General features: G+C 40.9%; 1 protein-coding gene across 5 annotated transcripts in view; it reads left to right on the top strand.

Annotated features, from left to right (window-relative positions):
* Positions 1-25,410, top strand: part of frya (furry homolog a (Drosophila)) — a 92,975-nt gene extending 67,565 nt beyond the window's left edge. For 3 of the 5 annotated variants that reach the window (XM_066661077.1, XM_066661050.1, XM_066661068.1), the window contains exons 40-62: positions 3,477-3,678; positions 4,281-4,402; positions 5,007-5,194; positions 5,514-5,608; positions 5,787-6,400; positions 6,799-6,896; positions 6,979-7,149; positions 8,154-8,294; positions 9,638-9,823; positions 10,844-11,014; positions 11,566-11,640; positions 11,762-11,932; positions 14,393-14,596; positions 15,822-15,968; positions 16,967-17,130; positions 17,916-18,171; positions 18,924-19,073; positions 19,689-19,787; positions 19,870-19,953; positions 21,416-21,433; positions 21,759-21,869; positions 22,274-22,479; positions 22,880-25,410. In XM_066661077.1, coding sequence (XP_066517174.1) covers positions 3,477-3,678; positions 4,281-4,402; positions 5,007-5,194; positions 5,514-5,608; positions 5,787-6,400; positions 6,799-6,896; positions 6,979-7,149; positions 8,154-8,294; positions 9,638-9,823; positions 10,844-11,014; positions 11,566-11,640; positions 11,762-11,932; positions 14,393-14,596; positions 15,822-15,968; positions 16,967-17,130; positions 17,916-18,171; positions 18,924-19,073; positions 19,689-19,787; positions 19,870-19,953; positions 21,416-21,433; positions 21,759-21,869; positions 22,274-22,479; positions 22,880-23,138 — 3,932 coding nt within the window. In that variant the 3' untranslated portion in view covers positions 23,139-25,410. The remainder of the gene's footprint in view (positions 1-3,476; positions 3,679-4,280; positions 4,403-5,006; positions 5,195-5,513; positions 5,609-5,786; positions 6,401-6,798; positions 6,897-6,978; positions 7,150-8,153; positions 8,295-9,637; positions 9,824-10,843; positions 11,015-11,565; positions 11,641-11,761; positions 11,933-14,392; positions 14,597-15,821; positions 15,969-16,966; positions 17,131-17,915; positions 18,172-18,923; positions 19,074-19,688; positions 19,788-19,869; positions 19,954-21,415; positions 21,434-21,758; positions 21,870-22,273; positions 22,480-22,879) is intronic. The other 2 variants (XM_066661059.1, XM_066661084.1) reach the window with 1 other exon arrangement.
* The last annotated feature ends 801 nt before the right edge of the window (positions 25,411-26,211 follow it).

Below are 26,211 nucleotides of genomic sequence, written 5' to 3'. Positions count from 1 at the left end.
CACACTATTACAACACGGGTACAACCACACACACACACAGCCGCACTATTACAACACGGGTACAACCACACACAGCCATGCTATTACAACACAGGTACAACTACATATACACACACAAAGCCGCATTGTTACAACACAGGTACAACTACACACACACACTGCCCCACTATTACAACACGGGTGCAACTACACACATACACAGCCGCACTATTACAACACGGGTACAACTACACACATACACAGCCACAATATTACAACACGGGTACAACTACACACACACACAGCCGCACTATTACAACACGGGTACAACTACACACATACACAGCCACACTATTACAACACGGGTACAACCACACACACAGCCGCACTATTACAACACAGGTACAACTACACACACACACAGCCGCACTATTAAACACGGGTACAACTACACACACACACTGCCCCACTATTACAACACGGGTACAACTACACACATACACAGCCACACTATTACAACACGGATACAACCACACACACACACAGCCGCACTATTACAACACGGGTACAACTACACACACACACAGCCATACTATTACAACACAGGTACAACTACACACACACACACAAAGGCGCATTGTTACAACACAGGTACAACTACACACACATACACAGCTGCACTAATACAACACGGGTACAACTACAAACACAGCCGCACTATTACAACATGGGTACAACTACACACATACACAGCCGCACTTACAACACGGGTACTAATACACACACACACACAGCCACACTATTACAACACAGGTACAACTACATACACACACAGCTGCACTATTACACCATGAGTACAGCTACACACATACACAGCCGCACTTACAACACGGGTACTAATACACACACACACACAGCCACACTATTACAACACAGGTACAACTACATACACACACAGCTGCACTATTACACCATGAGTACAGCTACACACATACACAGTTACACTATTACAACACGGGTACAACTACACACACACAGCTGCACTATTACAACACAGGTGCAACTACACACATACACAGCCGCACTATTACAACACGGGTACAACTACAAACACAGCCGCACTATTACAACACAGGTACAACTACACACACACACAGCCGCACTGTTACAACACAGGTACAACTACACACATACACACAGCCACACTATTACAACACAGGTACAACTACATACACACACAGCTGCACTATTACACCATGAGTACAGCTACACACATACACAGTTACACTATTACAACACGGGTACAACTACACACACACAGCTGCACTATTACAACACAGGTGCAACTACATACATACACAGCCGCACTATTACAACACGGGTACACTACACACATACACAGCCACACTATTACAACACGGGTACAACTACACACACACAGCTGCACTATTACAACACAGGTGCAACTACACACATACACAGCCACACTATTACAACACGGGTACAACTACACACACACAGACACACTATTACAACATGGGTACAACTACACACACACAGCCGCACTATTACAACACAGGTACAACTACATATACACACAGCCGCACTATTACAACACGGGTACAGCTACTCACACACACAGCCGCACTATTACAGCACAGGTAGAACTACACACACAAAGCTGCACTATTACAACACAGGTACAACTACACACACACAGCCGCACTATTACTACACAGGTACAACAACAACTCCCAACCGCACTACAACCACACAGCTACAACTACAAACCAGACCAGAGCACTACTACTACAGAGGTAGAACACCACCACTGCTACAACCACATTTGAGTCATTTGACAGTTCCTTTAAGGGTATTTTGATCCATTCAAATATTATACATTGTGTTGTTGCTCATATAATGAATAAGATCCTCAAAGCAATTATATATTCCTTTTGGTCTACATGATTTTTTCCTGAAAATTGCAGATTTTCTTAACTTAATAACTCCCCAAGGATAAATTCCTTTAAATAAAATTTTTTATTGTGATTTCAAATGTAGGAATTACTTTAAGATTTCATATTTGTCATACATACTTATTTATTCATGTTGGCTTGATTTTGTTGCTTTGTCACAATAGAACCAAGTAATTAATTTGATATAATTACATGTCAGTAACTATCTATAATAAACTAACTGAACAGAGGAATGACAGCTGTAATCTAGACCTCTAAAAGCTGAAGACTACATAGTTTACCCTGCTGTTGTATACACTATTTTTAGAAGGGCACTGACTGTGGTATTTAACACATAGCTTTACTGTTAACTTCCAAAGTCTTCTGAGGGGGGAGAGTGGGAAAGGCCTTATCTACAATGAAAACATACGGAAGCCATGCCAAAAACAATTATATGTACAGAAAGCGTCTGATTAGAGCATTCCTTTATGCTCTGTTTTATCTTCTTGCCCTTAAAGGGGCATCTACAGGGCCCTGTTTTATCTCCTCTCCCTTAAGGGGGCATCTACAATGCTGACTAATGCACGCAAGACGTGGTCTTGAGTTTGTCGTTCTGATGAGTGTGTCTAGACACACTGACACTGATAATGCATTATTCACCGTCTCCCGTCATAACAGTTCAGACAGGCTCTTAGTTTGGCCTCTGCTGAGTTGGCATTTTGCCAGGGCTCTTTACCTCCGGTTTTTGTCTTATCCTGTTGAAATAGAACAGTGCAGAATGTAAACAATACTGTCCCAATCAGCGTCACTCTCTTATCATCTATTGCAAGGAATTTCATAAAATCAGCCCCTACCCACACAAAAATATACACTGCCTAAACCTTTGGAGGGTGCCAGCTTTTCAAAATATTCAAATACAGCTGCGTTCAGGATCTTGTGATCTTATTTGATTAAGTGGAGTTATATAATCATTCGTTTGGCTTTTCACTGCTATAAAACAGTGGCAATCATATGGCGATCTCTGGAGAAGCCATGCATGTCTTTTAATTTCTCCATGCCCAAGCCCACGCATGGGCTGGAGGTGTAAAAAAATCCTTTGAAGAAGAGTAGAAGCCGTAACTGCAGGGAAGGATCAAGCTACCTATTAATATAGTAATATTAAAATTTCAGAACACATTTAGTGCTGCATGGTGACAGGTAGTGTCGCAGTCACACAGCTCCAGGGTCCTAGAGTGTGTTCAAGTCCTACTCCGGGTGACTGTCTGTGAGGAGTTTGGTGTTCTCACAGTGTACGCGTGGGTTTCCTCCCACAGTCCAAAAACACACATTTGTAGGTGGATTTGCGACTCAAAAAGTGTCCCTAGGTGTGAGTGTGTGTCGCCCTATGAAGGACTGGCGCCCCCTCTAGGGTAGGCTCTGGACCCACTGTGACCCTGAACTGGATAGGCACTTACAGACAATGAATGAATAAAATTAACACATGTAAAAGACAGCCTAGAAAGGAATGTGTCTTTATCTCCACGCCATTGTTTCTGTGTGCAGGTGGAGTGGATTTCCTCAGAGACAGTCAGTCTTCTCCATTGCCAGACTCTGGCCTTAGCTCCTCCTCCACATCATCCAGTCTGAGTCTGGGGGGCAGTAACAGTAACCTGCCACACCTGTCCCATGAAGAATCTGACCCTCTGGAGAGCAGCACTGAGGCAGAGGAGAAAAGCAGCAAACTTGTAGAGTTTCTTACTACTAGGTAAACACACGCACACACACACACTGCAGTGTAGAAGAGTACTGTAAAAACACTGTTGTTGTCCAGGTAAAATTTTTAACACCACTAGAAAACACCACCTTTTCTCATATTATGTTGTATTGCCTGTGCACCATCCTATATAAAATATATTCTTACTCTCAGGGACAATAAATGTTAAAATGAAGACTGAGTCTGCAACTAAATGAGCTCTTTGCCTCTACTGCTACCTAGAGGTGTTGTGCTGTAATTACAACTCTACTGTAAAACTCTACACAGACAATGCCAGATTCTGACATTGAATAAAGAATTGTACAAACCTTTCAATTCCATTATAAACTTTCTCATTATATTATATTAATTTATGTGACGTTGTACTTGTGGCATTAACCTCAGACGACTCCTTAGCGCACATATATATATTCTATACCCAAACATTACATTCAGCCAAAGCTTTGCAACACCCCATAGATGTGGAAGCCAACATTTGGAGTAGGAGATACACGACGCGTGAAATGTACTTCATTTGCTCTGGACAGATATTTATAGTTTTATTATTTTATTAGATTTTTATTGTCTGTGTGGTTTGTTTTTCTGGTCTTTAGGCCATTTGGACCTTTGTGGTGCCATGAAGACATTACCCCTAAAAACCAGCACTCCAAAAGCACTGAGCAGCTCACTAACTTCTTACGCCATGTAGTTTCTGTCTTCAAAGAGTCCAAATCAGGCAAGTTTTTTTTTTCCACCAAAAGTTCTTACACTTGTATGTCTAGGAAAATGCTCGCCAAAATAGTAGTAGGGATTAAAATGATAGTTATTTGCTTTTTAAAGGAACACTTTATAATGTTTTTTTTTTCTCCTGTGGCACCCCTAGTGTAAATACATTTTACAGCCATGTAATGAATCATTGGGAGTTGGGGGCGGTTTCCTTCCCTCCCCCAAATGTTACATAGTGCAGTTCCTGCTGTGCTGAGCCCAGATTAGCAAACACAGAAGCTCTGTTCTCCCTATTACAGGCCAGTTAAACATTAAAATGATTCTGGAGCTGTACCTTTAAGATAAAAATATTACTTAGTTTTTGTTTAATGGATTAAAGTGCACTTTTAAATTCAAAAATAAAGAATTAGTTGTCTATATAAATTGAATCAAAAGAAGGCATACGTTGACCGTTAGAGGTAAAAGGGTCTTCGGCACATTAAAAAACATTGTACCAATTCTGGTAGTAGACATTGTTTCGTATCATTGTTATTTATAGTATGATTAGTCTAACCATTGGTACTATTTTATTGTCATACTAAGTATATGTTGTATGTGTATTTATGTGTAAACAGATGTGCATCTGGAGCAGCAGCTGAGTGACGTGGCTCTGCAGACCGCTTTGTGCAGCTCGTCCAGGCATTACGCTGGCCGATCGTTTCAGGTGTTTCGGGCTCTGAGGCAGCCCTTATCTGCGCTGGCGGTGTCTGACCTGCTCTCTCGGCTTGTGGAGGTGGTGGGGGAGCACGGAGAGGAAGTTCAGGTGAGGACCATGTTTTGAGCTACGCTGCAGTTTAACAGTGAATCCTTCAGTACATACTTCTGTGTAAGGCTTCAATCTTGAGCCTGCTGACTTGGTTAGAGCTGTCAAGCCTAATACTAAGATGTGTGAATGCATTGAAATACACTGTAAATATTCTCATGTGGGAGGCCTAGTCCTGTTTATTTTCAGTATGCTCATTGGACCTTGCACAAAATATGATAGTATTAATGCAACATCTATTTTATTAATATGTTGTAAAAGTTTCCATTATATACTGTATATGGTTATTTATTTGTCTGGTGGACATTGTGCTCCTCAGGGTTACGTGATGGAGCTACTCCTTACCCTTGAATCAGTGGTGGATAACCTTGCAGAGTGCCTCAAGAACAACGATTTAATGGCTCTTCTGACAAGGCAGGTCCTATAGCTTCTTGCTTTATTATTATTTTATTCCAGAAATCCCCTAATCAGGTCCACTTGGTCAAGCATGTCTTGCACATGTTCTGTTACACACCAGGACAAGGAATTCAAATATTTCTTTAAGATTCTTTGCTAAAAATGAAACTGTTCTAAAAGGCTTGTGTTTTTCCAGGGCTTCTTCTCCAGACCTTCCAACCAATGGGAAACTCCTGTTCAACCGGAAAAGCACCAGTCAGTTGGACTTGGTCCCAGGCTCAGGAACAGCATCTGAGCGGATCCGCCACCAGAGGAGTTACTCTGTGCCCAAACGCTTCGGTGAGGCAGAGAGATCCTCAGAGGTTCCTCGCAGTGCCACACTGGACCGCATCCATGCCTGCACCCACCAGCACCAGGGCAATCTGTCCAAGCTCCACTCACACTCCTCCATCTCCTCCAGGGACAACCTGCTCTCCACTAACCCAGCCAATGCGAACCACCCCCGCAACCTGCTGGCTATGATCTTCTGGGCAGCCGTGTCCCTCATGGAATCAGATTTCGAGTTTGAGTATCAAATGTCCCTTCGCTTGCTGGGGAAACTGTTCACGCATGTCTCTCTGGACAAACAGGAGAATAGGGAGAAGCTGGAGAAGATCCAGAGCCAGCTGAGGTGGAGCGGATTCTCTGGGCTTCAGCAGCAGCTGCTGAAGGGCTTCACCTCGGCCAGCACTACCGAGCTCACGCTGCAGCTTTTCTCTCAGCTCACACCCGTCTCCCGTATGCCTGTGGTGGACACCTCACAGGCCATAGGTGAGCTGGAAGTCTGCTTTGCTGGGGGTTTGTTGCCCATAGACCAGAGAGATTCAGTTCCTTTCCTGATTTAGTGACCATCCAGTGAATTATAGTGTATTATATTATTAGTGACAGATAGTCTCTTTTCAAACACTAAATTTAATACTTAAAGGAGCAGTCACTCTTTTTTCCACTGCAATGTAGCAAATAATGTTTATAAAAGAGATTGTTTTTATTATTGTAGGGAAACTCACATTAGAATCAAATTGCTTTGCTTTTACTGAAATGACCAGCTAAAGCTCTGCTACTGCAGCGTTGTTGATATCTAAATATTATGTACAAACATAGGTAATTGCTTTTTATGGCTACTTTGAACAGATGTTAAAGCATAATCATGCTCTGTTGCTGTCCTGTAGGTTTCCCCCTGAACGTGTTGTGCCTCCTCCCTCACCTGGTCCAGCACTTTGACTGTCCGACACAGTTCTGTAAGGACGTGGCAGAGAGGATTGCTCAGGTCTGCTGAACTAAACTCAGAGGTCCTTGCACACTCCTTCCAGATATTACGCTTTAATCCCTAACAGTCATTTGAATTTCAGGTATGCATTGAAGAAAAGAACGCTAAGCTGTCCAACCTCGCCCATGTGATGACCCTGTATAAAACCCACTCGTACACTCGCGACTGCTTCTCTTGGGTCAATGTGGTTTGTCGCTATCTGCATGAAGCCTTCAGTGAAAACACACTCAGCATGGTCACATACATGGCAGAGGTATGTGACATTACTAAACAGGAAAAAATGACATTAGTCATTCTATATCTATTAAGATTTGCTTACATACTTACTACTACCTTGAATTCTTATGTATGTTCATTCATGCAATAAATACACATACTAAAGTAATCTCCTTAAACGTATGTCTGAGCCTACGCTTTGACTCCTCACTCTTCCTGATCACATATTAGTTCTTGTATCTTTCACAGGAGTCAGTGCTCTTTATCTGCTGGTTCTGCATCTGTGGAGTCAACCAACCACAGATTAGAAAACATTACAAAAAGTTACAAAGAGCAAACCTCTTTGCACTACGCTTTATCCATGTGAATCCTGCTATAGCCTTCAGCATTGATTTGAGAAATTGCGTCACGTATAATTTACGTTTGTTCAATGTGTATAGTTAGGGCTAGAGATGGACGATGTTTCCAAAATATCACAATATATATCTTAATTTCAGTCAGTACGATATAATTCTGATTAGCCACAGAAAAACTGCCAAGAACTGAAAGCAACTTGACATCACCATCAAATAACAACCTCATGGCTTTGTCAAAGTTAAAATTAAAATTAAAAACTAACTTCAAAATTGAGTGCAATGGACTGAGGGCAGCACCCTTTAATGACCGCCAGTCAGCGACAGATGATATAAACCTATATATATATAATGTATAAAACTCATATAGTTGTTATTGAAACATTTTATATTGCGATATATATTGATATTGAATTATTGTTGAGTCCTAGTAAAGGCTATGAGGATTGTGCCTGTATTGAAAGCTAAAATAGTTTTAGCTTTATGCAAATTTTACCCCATTTTCTAATAAGGGACATAAGCATCTGAAGATTAAGCGACTGTAGTTACAGCAAAGAAAGTCATAATAATAATGCCTAAATATTAAGCCTAAATATTAATATTAATAATTGCTAAATCTGGTGTAAGTATTCTTATTATATGAGCTTTCATTTGTAGTCTACCTTTCTGTTGTAATGTAATGTGACAGTTGTTGGAGAAAGGACTTCCCAGCATGCAGCAGAGTCTCCTGCAGATCATATACAGTCTCCTCAACCACATGGACCTGGGCGGCATCCAGGCCAAACCTTTCAACATGGAAGTGCTCAAGACCATTGAGAAGTTTGTGCAGGTGAGACACTCATACCTCATACTCACTCTCTGTTAGTCTCTGTCTCTCTCTCGCTCTCTCTCTCTCTCCCTTCCTTTCTCTCTCTCTCTCTCTCTCTCTCTCTCTCTCTCTCTCTCTCTCTCTCTCTCTTTCTCTGTGTGTGTGTGTGTGTGTGTGTTATAATTCCAAATTGGTTTTACAGCATGATTTTTACAGCTCAAAAATGGCCTGTTATTTCTGATCAGAAAATAGAAAATCACAAGGGAATATAAACAGAAAAATGCACCGGCTGTGTGCTGTGGTCAGGGTAACGAGAGTAGCCGGGCAGAATAATGAGGAGTCAACTCAGAATTGATTCTTTGAACACGTGGTGTCACTGGTGTCAGCTGTTGGCAAGTTATTCAAACAGTGAAACTCTTGCTTGAGTTGACTCTGAGATAACGTTAAATAATTTTAAATTAACGTTAAATACATTAAATAACGCTGATAATGTTAAATAAAATCTAAATGATTTAGAAAAATGTGGCTATATTCTTTATTGAATTTTATTTTAGATGTTATTGTGTTTTTAAATGTAACTGTTGTATGTATTGTGTATGAAAATTAGTAATGAATAATAGCTCTAAATAATAAAACTTTTACAAAAATACATAACTAAAATGCTCTGAAGTGTCAGAGAAACTGCACATTTGAGGGTTTTAAACCTCCTTCTTGTTAAGACGTCTGACATCTTTCTACAGGGAGCTTCTTTGTTAGAAGATATACAGTTTTATAGCACATCAAGGTCCTCTCCAACACGCCCTGTGCTTGCTGTGTTTTATCAGGATTAACTGATCCTTTCCTAAAGCTGTTGTTATCTCATCCAGTCTAAACTCCTCTCTGTGTTTCACAACAACATCAGCGTTAGGGCTCTTGGGTAATCTCTTCCTATCTCAGCCCTTTCCTCAGGGAGAGAACAGGCCTCGTGTCTGGAGAGTAAATGCAGAGGCACACCCAGCAGCAGTCTATAAACAGTCTGTGCTTTTGGCTGCTCTCCACATAGCTGAGGCCTTGACTGTAGACTCACACACACACACACACACACACACACACACAGAGGCTCCTGTAGTCATTAGTTTAGAACTTCAGAACCTCTCTCTCTCTCTCTCTTTCTCTCTCTCTCTCTCTTTCTCTCTCTCTCTCTCTCTCTCTCTCTCTTGGTTTATATTGACTGATTTAGTGTATACTGATTGGCTGTGTCTTGTCTTGTTGGTTTCAGCTGGAGTTAAGTGAGTTTATTTTGACTGCAGGGGGAGGTGTAGAGTGGGCAATGTCTGCATGTGCTCCCTGTGTGTGATTGTTGTGCGTTTGCCTGTACATTCCAGACGGTTCACTGGAAGGAAGCTTTGAACATTTTGAAGCTGGTGGTGTCCCGGTCTGCCAGCCTGGCCCTGCCCTCATCCCCTTCCAGCAGCAGAACTGTGTCCCATGTGGAGGTCAGCCGAGTGTGGGACGCAGCATCCAAATCACTGCCTGGAAAAACACTGGACTTCCACTTTGACATCTCAGAAGTAAGGAATACCATGTTTCTCTCTTTCTCTCTCTCTACCATGTTTCACTCTATCTCCCTTGTTGGTCTCCTCTACTCTGTCTCTATCTGTGTAACTCTCACTGACCTTGCGTTGGCCTCTCTCTCTCTCTCTCTCTCTCTCTCTTTCACTCTTTGTTGGTCTCTTATTCTTGACCCCTCCTCCTGTAGTCTCTGTTCTCTCTCTCTCTCTCTCTCTCTCTCTCTCTCTCTCTCTCACTCACACAGAAAGCATTGGCATGCCTGTGTGAAATTGACTTTGGGAAGGGCACAGTGCCAGATTACCACCCAAGAGTGGCATGCTTGCTGAGTGTGCCCATGTTTTCCAAGGCGGGGTCTTCTGTTGCTTTCTGCTCTTTTTGTCTGTGTGGAAATACATTTTTCAGTTTTTCTTCTTCTACTACTTTGGAGTAACCTAGAGGAGGCTCTTGACATTAGAACTGCATAGGCTACTGTGGGCTAGTGTGTGGGAGCCCTAGCCTGATTGGTGTTTGGGAACTAAACTGAAGGGGTCTATTTGTGTTGCCGCATGAATTCCAGGATATGATGTCAGTCCGGCTGCGGTGCAGTGTATCCAAAGCAAGTGGGAATTGTAAGGACAGTGAATGGCTCCTTCAGGGGCTTTAAACACAGCAAGGAGGAGAAAATCTAGCCTTAATATAGAGAGAGAAAAGGGAGAAAGAGAACAAAAATAGAGAGAGGGAGAAAAGACATAGCAGAGTGCAGGTGGACCAGGGGAAGCCCAGAGAATTCCCCTTCGAGCTCGGCTTGGCGTCCAGTTTCTTCCTCATTCTGTAACCACGCTGCTGGACACATGGACAAGTGACTGGTGGGGAATGAGCTCCAGTTGTCCAGCAGGTGCTGCATTTTACTGGTGCCTTAGGGCCTGGTGATTTGAGGCAAACCCGGGAAAGAGAGGAGAACCTCAGTCAACATTGAAAATGGGACTGGATGCAAAATGTTTTAGATGTATTGTTTTTTTCATCCTGTTTGTGTGTTTCAGACGCCAGTAATTGGTCGCCGATATGACGATCTCCACGGCTCTCCAGGCCGGGATGGTAAAGTGAGGGGTGTAGTTGCAGTAACACGCAGTACCTCCTCTACCTCCTCTGGATCCAACAACAACAACCACGCCCTGGTGCCTGTCAGCTGGAAACGCCCTCAGTCCTCTCAGGTGGGTCATACTCAGGCGTTACACAGAGACTGTAAATTTACACCATTTCTTTTGCATCCCAATAGATAATCTGCTGAGATAGAGTTGGTATTTGAGCTTTGTCTATTTGGCTTTGCTCTGCTGCTTCAAGACTAACATAGGTACAAATAATGCACACTGCAAAAACTGCATGCTTTGACCACCACACACTTGCCTCAAACTGTCAAGATAAAAAGTCATTTCAGACAGACTTATTCTAACACAGCTAGGTGTAAATATGTGCAAAATCTTCAAAGTACATCAGTAGCCATTTGATTTTGGGATGTATTTTATAAACATTTAAATTGAGCTTAAAATTTGTCTGTATTTTGGACTTTAGTTGATTCTTTAAAAACTTCACTTGGTCTTATGGTGTTTCCAACACCAAAAATGTGACTGTTTGACTGTATTTGGAAATGTAAAACATTTCATAGTTATTTCCAAACGGATTTTAATCATGTCATGAGTAAAAGTGCAAGAAAACATGGAATTTTCCTGTCCAACGATTTCCTCTCATGCTGTCTGTCTTATAGAAGAGAACACGGGAGAAGTTGGTGAACGTTCTGACACTGTGTGGACAAGAAGTTGGGCTGACGAAGAATCCTTCGGTCAGTGAAACTCTGCTTACTGCCACAAAAACTCTTGACTCTAATCCTAAGACTCACTGCAGGGCGTACGAAACTTTGTCATATTTGAAGTGTCATACTGAAACTCTTCTTGGCTCTCCAGGTGATTTTCTCATCCTGTGGGGAACTGGATCAGATTGACCACCAGCTCAGTCTGGTCTCCTCTGAGGACGGCACTCGGGACGCAGATAACATGGACGACACAGCGTCTGAACAGCAGTTCCGCGTCTTCAGGGACTTTGACTTTTTGGATGTGGAGCTGGAAGACGGAGAGGTCAGAGGATATTTCTTTATGTTCTGTACAGCCCATGTTCAAGGATCTATTTGAACTCTTCTAGCATATCTCAAATATTACTCTACATGTGTAATCCAAAATGGCTACTACAAAACTTTTAGTGCTGTTATCCCCAAACTAACCTTTATGGATTGTCAGAAAGTCCCCATCTTTATTGCAGTCCAGCTCCCATGCAACTAAACAATAGAAAATGAGTAGAACAGTGAGTGTCTGTAACATATATACTGGGGAATATGATGGAGCAAAATAAATGCACAATAATTCAAAAATCTACTTAAGGTAGTTAATGATATTGATTTTAATATTTAGGTGGATTTTACTGTGCCCCATGCCTTCAACAAACTTTAACATGGGTTAAACATCAACAAACTAAAATAAATAAAACACTTTATGAAGAAGTAACTGTTAGTGTCTCTCAGGTTCTGACACTGTATTATATGCTTTCCTTTCTCTGTGTATGTCTGTGCCATGAAGGAGTTACAGGTAAGTTGCTACACACTGGTGTGCTGTGTTCAGTAATAGAACTGTGGCATGCAGCATTGTGCATGGTTTTATTTCCTTGTGCACTGTTTGGTACTGATTTTGGAACATGTTTGATATTCGTGAGCTGAACAGATAATTCAGACCAAAAATGCATAACTCAGAGAAGGAGAACGGATTTTAAAGGAGACGTTCACAACTGTAATCAAAAAACACTTTTTTTTATAAAAATCAGATGTTTCCTCACCATTTGCTGATCTCCAGATGGTCTGTGTGCTGGAAACTCATCTAATGTGTTTGTGAATCCCTGTGTCAGTAAATGAGTAAGAAAAACAAACTGTCTCCCTCTGGAATGCTAGGCTTTCTCAGACTCTCTCTCTGTTCATGGCAGAGAAAATACATCTGTGTTTTTTTTTGACAATGGCAAGAACTCTAGTTATTCAAAAGCAGGAACTGACATAAAGACAGTGATTCATTCCTGCTCCATAGCTGGGTAATATTGATTTATTTTTGCTGTTTGGGATCACTTATGGTAGAAATGTCCCCGAATTCAGGAGACAAGTAATTGCAAACTCGAGTTACATATGAGTTTCTATGGTAATTCAAACAGTGAATAAAAGCTTACAAGTTCAGTTTCAGTCGCTTAAAAACAGCAGTCATTTTTCTTTTCAAACATACCGGTCTAGCTTAAATGAGCTTCTGAACATAAGCAAACCAGAGAGAACTGTGTTTCCCCACAATCGTAAACGCCCCCTTTAAGGCAGAATTTTATTGCTTTTGCACAATCTACATTAGTCGACTGTTGTCAAAAAGAGTCACTCAGCTGCTTGATGTCAGATGAACTAATGTTAACATCTTAAAAATGTAAAAAAAAGTTAGAATTTCCTTAACATACTATAAATGTGAGTGAGAGTGGCTCATTGTTAAATGGTAACAAAATGCTGACCTTATGCCTGACCCCAACTTCCTCTCAAGTCTTTACGTCTTTCTGTGTCTCTCTGAGGAAATGATGTTGGCAAAGTCATGTGCAGCAACACAGCTGAACAGTTCTGATTCATATTTCTATTGATGTGGCTTTTCAACTTTAGATCAGATGTGATGAGATGAATTCTTGATTTGGGCGCACTGGGTAAACATATTTTGACAAATACAATTACAACACTAAATACATACCGTATGTCCTACATACATTCACTCATAATTACATTTCTTCAAATCCTCTATCAGTTTCCCTGTAGTGGTTTCTATGCTCTGTATTTTGTGTAAGTAGGAGCAGTTAAAGCAGAACTGCTGCATGGTGATGTGTACATCTTGTTCACACGCTCGTGATGACTTTCCTGAAATTCTCCCTTTATCCTCCCTTATTCATTCTTATGAAATCAGCAGAGATAAAATATTTTTATTTCTCAGAAGTTGATGAAACCAGTACCAGGAGCATCCCTTTTTTTTGGCACCCTGTTGCATCAGAGGCCGTTTTCAGAAGAATGCTTACATTCAGCCATGAAGAACTGTGCTTGGATTCAAAGGAGTTAGTAGCAATAACTGTGAAATGACTGTAGCATGGAAACTCTATTGCCAGTTGTCAGTTTATTAGTAGCTATTTGGGTGCCTGGTGTCACTGCTATATCGGTGTTAAACAGGTTCATTTGTAATTCTTCAATTTTTGAAATTCTTGTAATTCATTTGTGGATGGGCATATGAGGGCTGATTATACTGTTTGTTAGAATCAGTAATTGTAGAAGTACACAAGTAGATTTATGCATTTATTACACATTCTTTATTTGGCCTGACTGACCCTTTAAATTAACCATATAAGAGCATACAAAAACAATTCTCAGTGCCCTTCATCAACGTCAGCCCTGAAAAGCATTGTCCTACCTGCCATGTTGTGTTGCCACAGTTATGTGCTCATGTATATTGAAGTGTGGATGTAATGTAAACTATGTGTGTGTGTGTCAGGGTGAGACAGTGGACAGTTTTAACTGGGGGGCACGGAGGCGTTCTATGGACAGTCTGGACCGAGTAGAGCCTCAGCCTTTGGAAGAGGAGAGTCTTCTGTCCGGCAGTTCTCCCAGCCTGGGACCCATCATCCGAGATGACTCAGATGAGTCTTCAGAAGAAGACTCACTGACCATCAGCCAAATTCTGTCCACTTCACAGCTTGTGAGTCAGAGAGACAGAGCTAATTCACATTTTTTTACATTTGAGTCATTAATGAATTTTAAGATCTTAAGCCTATTTAATGCTTTTTATTTTTATTTTAGGTATAAGAATTATTATCCAATAATAATTTAGAATTAATCAGTAGCTGATGTGAAAGTAATTATCACATCAGTGTAGTCATATTTACATTATTATGTTTTACTTGGAAATATCCTTTAGCCTAATGATGACAGTAACAAAAGGAGGTATTAAAGTATATTAATTATGTTTACATCCATCCATCCATCCATTATCTGTAACCGCTTATCCAATTTAGGGTCGCGGGGGGTCCAGAGCCTACCTGGAATCATCGGGCGCAAGGCGGGAATACACCCTGGAGGGGACGCCAGTCCTTCACAGGGCAACACAGACACACACACATTCACACCTACGGCCACTTTCGAGTCACCAATCCACCTGCAACGTGTGTTTTTGGACTGTGGGAGGAAACCGGAGTACCCGGAGGAAACCCACGCGGACACGGGGAGAACACACCAACTCCTCACAGACAGTCACCCGGAGCGGGAATCGAACCCACAACCTCCAGGCCCCTGGAGCTGTGTGACTGCGACACTACCTGCTGCGCCACCGTGCCGCCCTATGTTTACATATAGTTTGTTAAAAGAAGCAATGGTTTTTCTTGTGAATATATAATATTATTAAGAGTGTAACTCCTAATAAAACACGGTGAGAGACGCACAGACAACTACATTCAGAAAACAATTCAGGATGGGGTTTTTGACTTGACATCTGGCTCCAGAATTGTTACATTTACAGCTGTGGTAGAGGCCAGGATTACTTCAATCTGAAATGTTTTAAACAGGCAGAGAAATAGTGTAATATATATATATATACTACTCTTCTTAGTTTCACTGAAAAGACAATATCAGATCAATATCAACATCAGCCACTATTTAAATTGTGGGAACACATCAGCAGGTATTCAGGGTTTTAATATAAATATTAGTCAATACTCAACACTTACAAATATGACATTTTAAATTTAGAGTGCTATGCAAGAGGGCTGACAGAATGTTTACATCATGAATACTTACACTTAAATTTCCATTTGTAATTTCAGATAACTTGTATACTAAAGATACACTTTGAATGTTAGCATTTCTCTTTTATGATAAATTGTTTAGCTCTTCATTAAGAGATTTGTGAGCATTTTGTCTCTTTCCAGAACATGTCCAGCATGTCTCCCACCGAGCAGATGAGCTTGCTGGACTCCCTGTCCACGTCTCTGGATGCCACTCCAGCTGAGCCCCTCTCTGTGCCCACCCCAGTGCCCAGCCTCGGCGGCACTCTGCCCGAGGACTCAACCCCACGGGTGAATAAGGGCTTTAGAATGGCTGACCTCTGGGGGCCCACACATTCCTGCTCCTACCGCACCTCCATTCTGGAGTTTTTTGCTAACACTGCTAAATAGGAATGCTTCTGTTTTCTCTTTCTGCTCTGTTTTTCAGCGGGATGACTGTGGGGTGTGATTTAACATTTTAGCTAGATTATACACTGTCCTTCTTCTTCTTTTTCAATTATGTTTCCTTTTTAAGAACCTGACATTCTTCCACTAAGCCGCAGCTGCATGAAAAAGTGCTAACATTAGCATCAGCTCTATGGCTTCTACTTTCTAACTCTTCCTCTTTTTACACTAACTGTCATTGAGGCCTGCCACTGCTTTGCCTTCAGGGCTCCTTGGGTTTGGTTCTGGCCACAGGAAGAGGCTCTAACTTTGCCACTGCGGCAATGTGTACGGCTTCTCGCTGGGTGGCATGCTAACATCCTCAGCATGGTGGGGCTACAGAGGAAGAGAACGTACACATTGCCTGTGGCCCACTCAGATCAGACAGAGACCACTGGGGTCTTGGTTTTCCCAACATTTCTTAATTTCCTATGATTTGAACATACCCTAAAAACTCAACAAGGACTGTCTTAGTTTTAAAGGTTAGTGTACCCATGATTTATTTTCTGTTTCTTCTAGAAAAAATGTATCTGAAGCGTATCTAAGCTTAATTCTATTTTACTAACAATATAAACACACTTCTGTTCTGTATACATACTGTTTAGGTTCTAAGGATTATTACATAAATGGCTAAATGAACACAGAAAAGAGAAGCAGCCACATAAAGATCATGCATAATAATTTGCATGATTAACAATGTATGGCTGCTGTTTTGGTTCTCATGTTGATTTAATTTGATTCTCATTCAGTTAAAAATAGTGACCCTAGTTCCCCACAGATGTTGAGTTTCCACTGCAAGTCCAGTGTCTGGTGCATTTACACTGTTTCCATCCAGTCACAACTTTTATCTTCCCTTTTCTCATCAGACTGAGTTGTCAGCAGAAGATGAAGATGCGAGCATCCATGAGGATGATATCTCTCTCTGCATTAATGAGCTTCCCTCAGGCTTAGACCACTCTGACAGCATACTATTGGACATTCAGGAGGACAACAAGGGGGACATGGAGTCAGAGTCCAGCTGTTTACCCAGGTATGGTACTGGTGATGTAAATATGAATCCAAAATCGGATGGTGAATGGAAAAAGCAAAGGTATCCTCTCACTTTCTGTGTGGGTAGGATGGTCCTTCCTCTCCCTTTATCCATGTGCATGATGCTAGTCACAATAGTGGCAGCATTTAGAAGCTGATATAACAGAATTAGCAGTAGGTGTTCTCCCCCAGGGGCGGCACGTTGGCACAGCATGTAGTGTCGCAGTCACACAGCTCCAGGGACCTGGAGGTTGTGGGTTCGATTCCCACTCCGGGTGACTGTCTGTGAGGAGTTTGGTGTGTTCTCCACGTGTCCGTGTGGGTTTCCTCCCACAATCCAAAAACACAGGTTGGTAGATGGATTGGTGACTCAAAAAGTGTCCGTAGGTGTGTGTGTGTGTGTGTGTGTGTTGCCCTGTGAAGGACTGGCGCCCCCTCCAGGGTGTATACCTGCCTTGCACCCAATGATTCCAGGTACGCTTTGGACCCACCATGAACCTGAACTGGATAAGTGGTTGCAGATAATGAATGAATGAATGTTCTCCCCCAAGTTGGAAGGCATCTGACAGTTCAGTGCCTGAAGTTTTACATGTGACACATCACAGTGGCAGTACCTTCTCAGCTTTCTGGCATTATTTAATGGAAGGCAGTTTAACTGTGGTGCTGGACATGAATACATTTCCATAAATCGAAATATAATTTGGGTAAAATTTTAATATACAATAAAAATCTACTACACAATGAAAACAGTAAACATTTCAGAAAGTGATTTCTTTGTGATTTCAGTCTTCCCTCAGTCAGTGGCTTTGGGGATCAGTCCAGTCCTGTGTTGGCTGAAGAAGACAGAGATGATCTGCTGCTGGAGTCTCGCTCCACCTCTCCTCCTCCGTCTCCATTCTTCTCTGCAATTCTGGCTGCTTTCCAGCCGGCCATGTGTGACGATGCTGAGGAGGCCTGGCGTACTCACCTCAACCAGCTAGTGTCTGACACAGACGGGTCCTGCGCTGTCTACACCTTCCACGTCTTTTCCTCACTCTTCCAGGTCAGTGGGACGAAGGTTCAGCAAGGTTCAAAGCTGGAGGAGTCTAAACATGTGTGCCCTTTTCACTACCGTACAGAATTTGGGGTCTCTTTTCTGTGGTATTAATAGAATGATGCATTTTGTTAGGAAAAAAAACAACACATTTTTGACAGACACATTGATACAGTTATTCTTAAAGAAAGCTACTCTACAACCTCATAAGTTTCATATCATTTTCATGAAATTAAAAATGATGATCCGTTAATCAGAAAACATTTATAATAAAAATACATCTGTGTGTAAAAGTTTAAAAAAGTGTAAAATGTTTTTTGTTCACTTTATTTGCTCAATTCATCATACTGGGCCAAAACAAAGCCTGTGTCATACATTTGCAGCAACACCATTTTGTTAAATTCAGCAAATTACATTTTAACAGTGGTGCCAAAAATTCTAATGACTAGATAATTACATGATAATTTTACTGGCCTGTAGTCTTTAAAATTTTACTTTATACTTTGAATAAATAACAACATTCATATAAAGTGATTCCAAAGTTGGGAATGACACTTTTTCTCTGATTTCCTGGGGCATGGGGCTTTCTTTCATCAAGGTCTCCTTGCGAGAGAGGAATTCAACTGTTCATTAAACTGTTTAGCTGTGCTCTTGTCTCCCTAAGCTGACAGGCCTTCGGGAGTCCTGCTGTGGACTTCACAGGGTTTCATTGCTTCTGATGAGACGGTGAGGTTTGTGTCTCTCTCTTTCTACTCTTTTAGAGTATCCAGACCAAGTTCTGTGCCTTGACCTGTGATGCGGCGGGTTATCTCGGCGATGGTCTCCGAGGAATAGGAGCCAAGTTTATAAGATCATCACAGATGCTGACGGCACACGCCAAGTGCCCCACTCTGTTCATAGATGCTGATACAGTGAGTAGTTTGGGAATTAAACATGTTACATACTTTTACAGCCAAAAGTCTGGGTACACCTTGCCTTAGTGTTGGTTTAAATATCCAGAAATACATGAAATAAGGTGTGTCAAGGAACAAAAAGGGAATGCTTTGGGGACACTCAAAATAAAGTTCTTCTTTAATATGTGAAAGGGGTATTCCACAGACTTTTCAAAATTTCAGCATGGTTCAGTGTTTGAGAACATGAGTTTAAAGTTATTTGGTCAAGGTAAATCGCTTCACTGATATTGAGGTATGAAGTGCTTTGACTCTCCAGTTCTTTTCACCTCCACTCTGGAAAATTATACCTCTGCATGTTTCTATAAAAAACAACATATCACATTAAACCACTCTGAATGTAGTGTGTTTGGAAAATTGAAGCTTATTTAAATGTATAGCAAAACAGCAGGACAGGTATGGTCACTGTTGCAAGGTTTTCCCAAACTTTTGGCAGGCAAATGTAAACATACAGCAGACATCAGTTAAAAAAATACTTTTTAATATTTTTAAAGCTGTCTAAACCTGTTCTTGGGTATATGCAGATTTGATCAAAATGCTGTTGTGATTTAATTTATTACATTCTGCCTGTTCTAGATTGTTTCCTGTGGACTGCTGGAAAAAATGAAGTTCAGTGTTTTGGAGCTGCAGGAATACCTAGATACCTACAACAACAGAAAAGAGGCTGCCATCTCAGTAAGGGAGATAATCTTGCTTCTACTATATACGATTAAAAAAAAAACTCGCTCACCGTCTCATGGCTTCTGTCTTCTCTCAGTGGTTAAGGAACTGCAAGGCCACCTTTACCAAAGGCTCTGGAGATGGAGTGATCACATATCAGCCGGCAGACACCGAAGAAAAGGTAAAGAAATCCACTCTGATATGTGGCAAGTTCTTTGTAAAATGAATGGGTCTTACTCTACAAACTGGAATATGGTGAACACACCAGAAATATATTTTGTGGGCCACCTAAGTGGTGCATTAGCATAAAAGTCGGCCGTTTCACTGGGAGATCCCCAGCTTGATCCTGATCGATGCCTCCGGCAGGAGTTCAAGAGAGGATTGGCCTCTACTTCTGGGCCAATAAAGGAGGAGGTCCTTTCTTCCTCCATCACAAGCCCAGCACAAGCAGATCTGGACAATTAGCACTCTCCTGCAAATGCGTTGAGCTGCCCAGCCCAGTGGCATTTTGTTAGCAGCCATTCATAAAGAAAAACACACACGTACATACATACACAAATATATATATATATATATATATATATATATATATATATATATATATATATAATTTTTTTTTTTGGTTATTTTATGCAATGTGTCCATAGATGTGCTGCAATACCTGATATATTTTAGATTGTTGACTGATCCAGGGTTATTTCAGATTCCATTTCAATCTATCTCTTATTATTCTGCCTGTGGATTACTCTGCGGTAGCTCTGTGAGTTAAAAATCTGTCTCTACCTCTGTCTTTATCTCTGACTTTCAAGCCTGTTCCCAGAGCAGCCCTGGGGTTTTGCTGCTTCATGATAACCCCTAATTCTTTTGTTCAGTGCAAGTGCTTTTTAAACTCTGCTGGGCTCAAGAGCATAAGAAATGATTTACAATAACAGCTCACAAACTCTGCAGCTTCTGTACACAGGCGTGTGTAAAAGATTACAGCACCCCTTGATACAAAGTAGCATCTAAGCCACTTTTTTTGTCTTGGAAATGACATCTAAATATGAGATTTTGAGATGCAGATATATATTTTAGGGATTTAATCAATGACCAGAAGGGAACATTCAATTTTTTTTCCCAAAAGAGGAAATTGTGAATTAAAATTAGCAAGAAACTCCCATCTTTACATTTGCTTTCTGCAGAGAATCTACCTAAGTGTAGGGCAAATTAAAATAAATTAGTTTTCTTAAAAGTTAGTTCGAATAAACTCAAGTAAGAATAAAACTCAAATAAAAGTAAAAAAAAAAAAAGTCCAGATTTCATAAATCTCTAGTTCTGTAAGATCCTAAAGCTGAGGTTTAGTGAGAGGCTTCAGTTGGAATCTCTGATTTCGATCTTCATTTACAGTAAGATTTGTTTTTAAGGATGCTGTGCTCTCCCAGCAGAGTCCATTTCAGAACTGCTTCTGTGCTTGGCTTGAAATACAAGAGCTGCACAACTTTTCATTTTGTTGCCAGTCGACCCTTTCTGGCCTTGCATGCATCAATCAAACGAAGCCTCTTCTTATTTCTTGCCCGCACTGGGCTGCATGCTTTCTCTCTGACCTTCTCAACTCTCTCTTCTCACTTCTCACCCTTCTTTCTTGTTAAACGCCTGCTTTGTAGCAAATGGAATCTCTGGCAGTAAGTTATATCTAACTTTGTATGCCCTGTCTTGTCAAGTCCTGTTTCAGTGGTTGTGTTACATCGTAATCAATGTAATTTCATGGAATTTATCATATTTCATCTCCGAAAGACGTGTATGGTTATTTATTGCAGTGTGCCTGTTTTTTCTTACCATTTCCCTAGTGATAGAAATCTATTAGCATTTATAGATTTCCTCTGGGCAAGAAAGACCCATGTAGATTACGTTTCCATTTATTTTGCCTGAAATCTTGGATGTTGACAGATTTAATACTGTATGAAATATGCATTGAGGATTTTGTCCTGCTCTGCCATTTCCCTCCAGCAACTGGAGCTGTGTCAAAGACTCTACAAACTCCACTTTCAGCTACTTCTGCTTTTTCAGTCTTACTGTAAACTGATTGGTCAGGTCCATGCCATCAGCTCAATCCCAGAGGTATGTTCTCTAATCAATAGGCTTTTTTTTTGTGTGTACCTCTGTGTAGTAAATGTCAGCTTTCCCAGGTGGGGACTGTGTGTCATAATGGTTTATATTTAATATATTTGTCACTATATTGCATTTTGTGTTACAACAAATTAAAGTAATTGCATCAATAGTAGTCTGTCCATATTCTGCAGCCTAAACCTCGATTTTCTGACTCATGGAGGCAGATCACTTTTACAGGGCTGTATCACCCTGGCACCATCTTCATTCTCTCTCTTTTTTTGCCTCCCTTGTGTACTGTCTTTAATGAGAAGTGATGTGGCAGCTGCTATATTCACCTCCTATGAGCCTCATATACAAAAACCCAAAAGTTTTTTTTATTTCTTTTACCGACTTATCATATTTTCCCTCACCAGCTGGTGAACATGTCGAAGGAGCTGAACGAGCTGAAAAGTAACCTGCGGTCAGCAGCAACTTCATTGGCTGGAGAGCAGGCCGCTCAGAGCAGTGACCAGTCCTCCACTCCCTCTTTTAACTCCTCAGAGGCAGCAGTGCAAGCCATCCTTGAGAGTCTGAGGAACAATGAGTTCTCCACAGCCATCCGCTACATTCAGGAGTGCAGGTGAAGCACAATTATGTCCACTAATGTCTCTAACAAACTAGAATAAAAAAACAAATTTTACCAGTTAGTCCAGTCTTTTTGATTGTGATGGTCCCTGTTTTTGTCTTAAATTCAATGTGCCGTGTTCACTCATGTATTTTTAATGTACATTTAAATGTGTTTAAATAAATTATTTACTTACTTAAAGATTAGACAAGTGGGCTTGAGAATAAACGGTTTGTTAATTGGGTGCTGGCTAGAGAAGTAACAGCACTGTCCCGTCCCTCAACATCCGTGGCTGAGGTGCAGCTTGATTAGAAGTCAGGATAGTGTAGAGACATGTCTGTATAACAGCGTTTGCCAAATGCTATGAATGTTAAATTGAGTAAGACACTGAGATCACACCCCTTATGTTTTGCAGGAGAATGTGGCCAAGTGACATTTTTGGCAGCAGCTCAGAGAACGAGACCCAGACTCTCCTGAACATCTACTTCCGGCACCAGACCCTGGGGCAGACAGGGACGTTTGCTCTGGTGGGCTCCAGGCAGGATCTGACCGAGGCCTGTGGACGGCTGACTGAGCTGAACTGTGAGATCCGGGACATGATTCGCCGGGCTCAGGGCTACCGGGCCATCACCGCCTACCTGCCGGACTCCAGCGTGGCTGGAATCAGCCTCTAAACCGCATGCTGAATTTGGGCTGCTGCTCTCTACTGAAATGCTGCTGACTGACGCTGACCGCTGCTCTTCTTGACCTAGCCCAGGGCTTCCCTCTGTCCATGAATATTTTTATTTAAATGTATATAAATACATATATTTAGCATAAGCTTCTGTATGGATGAACAGTCTCTAAGGGTGATGTGTTAAAAACAACAGTGTTATAGTGTTATTTTTAATACATCTACAGTATGTATTTTTTGTTTAACTGCTGACACACACGCTGAATTTTCAAAGCAAAGATGTGCTGTAATTACATCGGATGTGTCAGTAATACGTTGTGTATAACACACAATGCGTTCCGACAGTGACATCACAAACCATCCATGAGAGTGTAGCATTAGGAAACATGCTCAAGGACTCCGAGGCGTTATATGTCCGAGGCGTTCCATAATGGATATGCACAGCAGTGGTGTTATCCTCTATGCTATCCGTCCTCTTAAACTGGAGATGCTGCTGCCTTTTGTGTCCTGCCCCAGAAGCATCTCTCCATCAGAGCTTTTTCCCCTGCTCTGGGGTGATCTCTTACGTCATACATAAAACAGTGGCTGGGAAACTTGTGGAGGCTTCAGTAAAAGAAAATAAACAGTAGCACTTTATTGTAGCATAGTGCTCATAAGCCATTCGTGATGACTGATGAACCTCTACTAACATTCATGAACACAGGCAGTTCAGTGACAAAATAGTGTTATGACACAAGCCAGTGTTACAAAAATATCACTTAAAATAATTGAATTAGTTACGATACATGCCACCTATTTGTTAGATGTAAAAAGTTTTTTTTTGTAACATATAATTGTAATTCACAATTGAAATATTTTCCACCTTTTCTCAGTTTATTACAGCTGCTGCATAGTTTTAAAAATTAATATTAATACAGTCCATTCGTGCTGACATTAAAATTACCATTTTTAAACGTCTAAACCAAACTCACGTGTACTTTGGATACAACACTATTGCCAAGAACAGAACAAATCAATTCCCATGCATTTGCAGCTTCTTTTACTTGATGGAACTCATAATGAATGCAGTGATGAGAGTGAGAATTCTTCTCACTTGCCTTTTTCAAACTACTTCATTATTTTTAATTACTTATAATTTACTTATAATGTATATTTTGTTGAAAAAAATGACAATGGTCAAATTTGTAATTCTGTGCAACCATAAAATGACAGAAGAGAATGTTAGAATTACAATTATATGTTCAACAAAAACACTTATTTGAAGAAATAATACACAAGTATTACTGTAGGTTCATGTGAGTTGTCATGGTGTTCTGTGGGGGTCATGCAGCTTTATGTGCACTGGCTACAGTGGCTTTACTACAGTAAAGTGTTACTGAATAAAGGACACCTTGGCTTTTATTGCACTAATACTCATACCCATGACTAAACAGGGATATGCTTCCTGTCTTTAAACAGAAGCGTCTTCTTTACTGCAGGCAACGGATGAGAGAAACCAAAGCTTTATGATGCCCATGTCTACCATTGAGAACTTAAAGGGAAAACGTGCAATGATTCACAAATCGTGGAGAGACTCTTTACTGTATCTTTGAAAGAATGTTCTGAAACTCTACTGCTTTGGGCTACTTGAATACAATGTAGCGGGTGGAATTATGCTGAATATGAATGAAGCTGACTTTTATATGAATGTGGGAAAAGATATTACCATCCATGAGCACCTCAATCCATTAACTTACATGCATGCACACACACACACACACACACACTCACACTTACACATATGCTGCAGTGCTACTGTCTGAAAGACCCGGATGCTGAGGAAGGTCATCCGATACTTAATGAAGATGCTGTCAGTCTAAAATGTTTGCATTGTCTACTGGTGGCTTATAGGAGATGTATTTATATTTGCAAGAAATCACCATGCTTTAGATTGTCTGGTTTTATAGAATGAAGACATGCCCTTTAAAAATGGCCAAGCATGCAAATCTATGTACTATAAGAGGAACTAGAGATATTTATGAATATAAAGAGACTATTTTAACTGAAGGTCACATTTGTACATAGTACTAAGAGTGGAGCCCTTGCTTGTAACATTGTATTTTTATTATTGTTCTGTTTTTGCTGGTGGACTCTGCAGATCTGTGAACAGAACACACCTGCGATGCTTTGAGATGACAAGTGTTTATCCTGTAAATAACATTTTTTGAGTTGTGCTTTTCTTTGAGTTGTTCTTGAAACTTCTGTTATACAATAAAATGTTGAATAATAAAGAATGCACCCTGTCTCAGTAAACGCTGTTGACTCCAGAGTCTCTGGGTCCTGAGCTCAATGCCCAACTCGTCACTCGCCATTTTCCACAGGTCTAGGTGAAATTGTCCTCAGGTTTGAGTGACTGAGGTAGTGTGTGAAATTGTCCTCAGGTCTGAGTGAGAGTTAGTGTGTGAAATTGTCCAAAGTTGTGTATCGGTGAATAGGTGAGTGTGTTGAAGCCTGTCATGCTTGTGTTTCTGCCAATGGTTTTGTGTAGGATCCGAATCATTCTAAAGTTTAAAGGACCTAAGCGAGTAAAGGACGTTATAAAAGGACATGCTTCAGTCGCCCCCTGCTGTCAAGACTGGTATTTTCGCCTACTATGTCCTACCCCTCATTTTCATAAATTCTCCAAAAAAAGCGCAGTAATATATGTTCTATATAGATATTTGCATTATTTTACCCAACCTTCAAAAATACATTTTAATGCTCTTTTATTATGATATCTATGTATCCAAAATAAACATGTAGATAGATGTTAACTTTAATACAGTAAACTACTGGTGTTTAAACACTAGAAGGCGCATCATGAGCGAAATAAGCAGTCAACTCAATGTCTTTGTATCGGCTTGAAAACTACTGTTCCAAAGAGGTTAATTCAGACAGCCAGTGTATCTTGGGTTACAAACCTAAGGAACTAAAAAGGACATCAACCATTCAGGCAAGTCGAGGGCGGATAAAGATAGAGGCGTTCATGCATAGATTTGCACGTTATTAATTTGAAGGTGTACATTTACAATTAAACCACTTTTATTATTCCTTGT

The sequence above is a fragment of the Hoplias malabaricus genome, chromosome 1, assembly GCF_029633855.1.
Source record: "Hoplias malabaricus isolate fHopMal1 chromosome 1, fHopMal1.hap1, whole genome shotgun sequence".
NCBI classification, from domain to species: Eukaryota; Metazoa; Chordata; class Actinopteri; order Characiformes; family Erythrinidae; genus Hoplias; species Hoplias malabaricus.
Note: the sequence above shows the minus strand (reverse complement) of the source record. Positions and strands in the feature narration are given on the sequence as shown.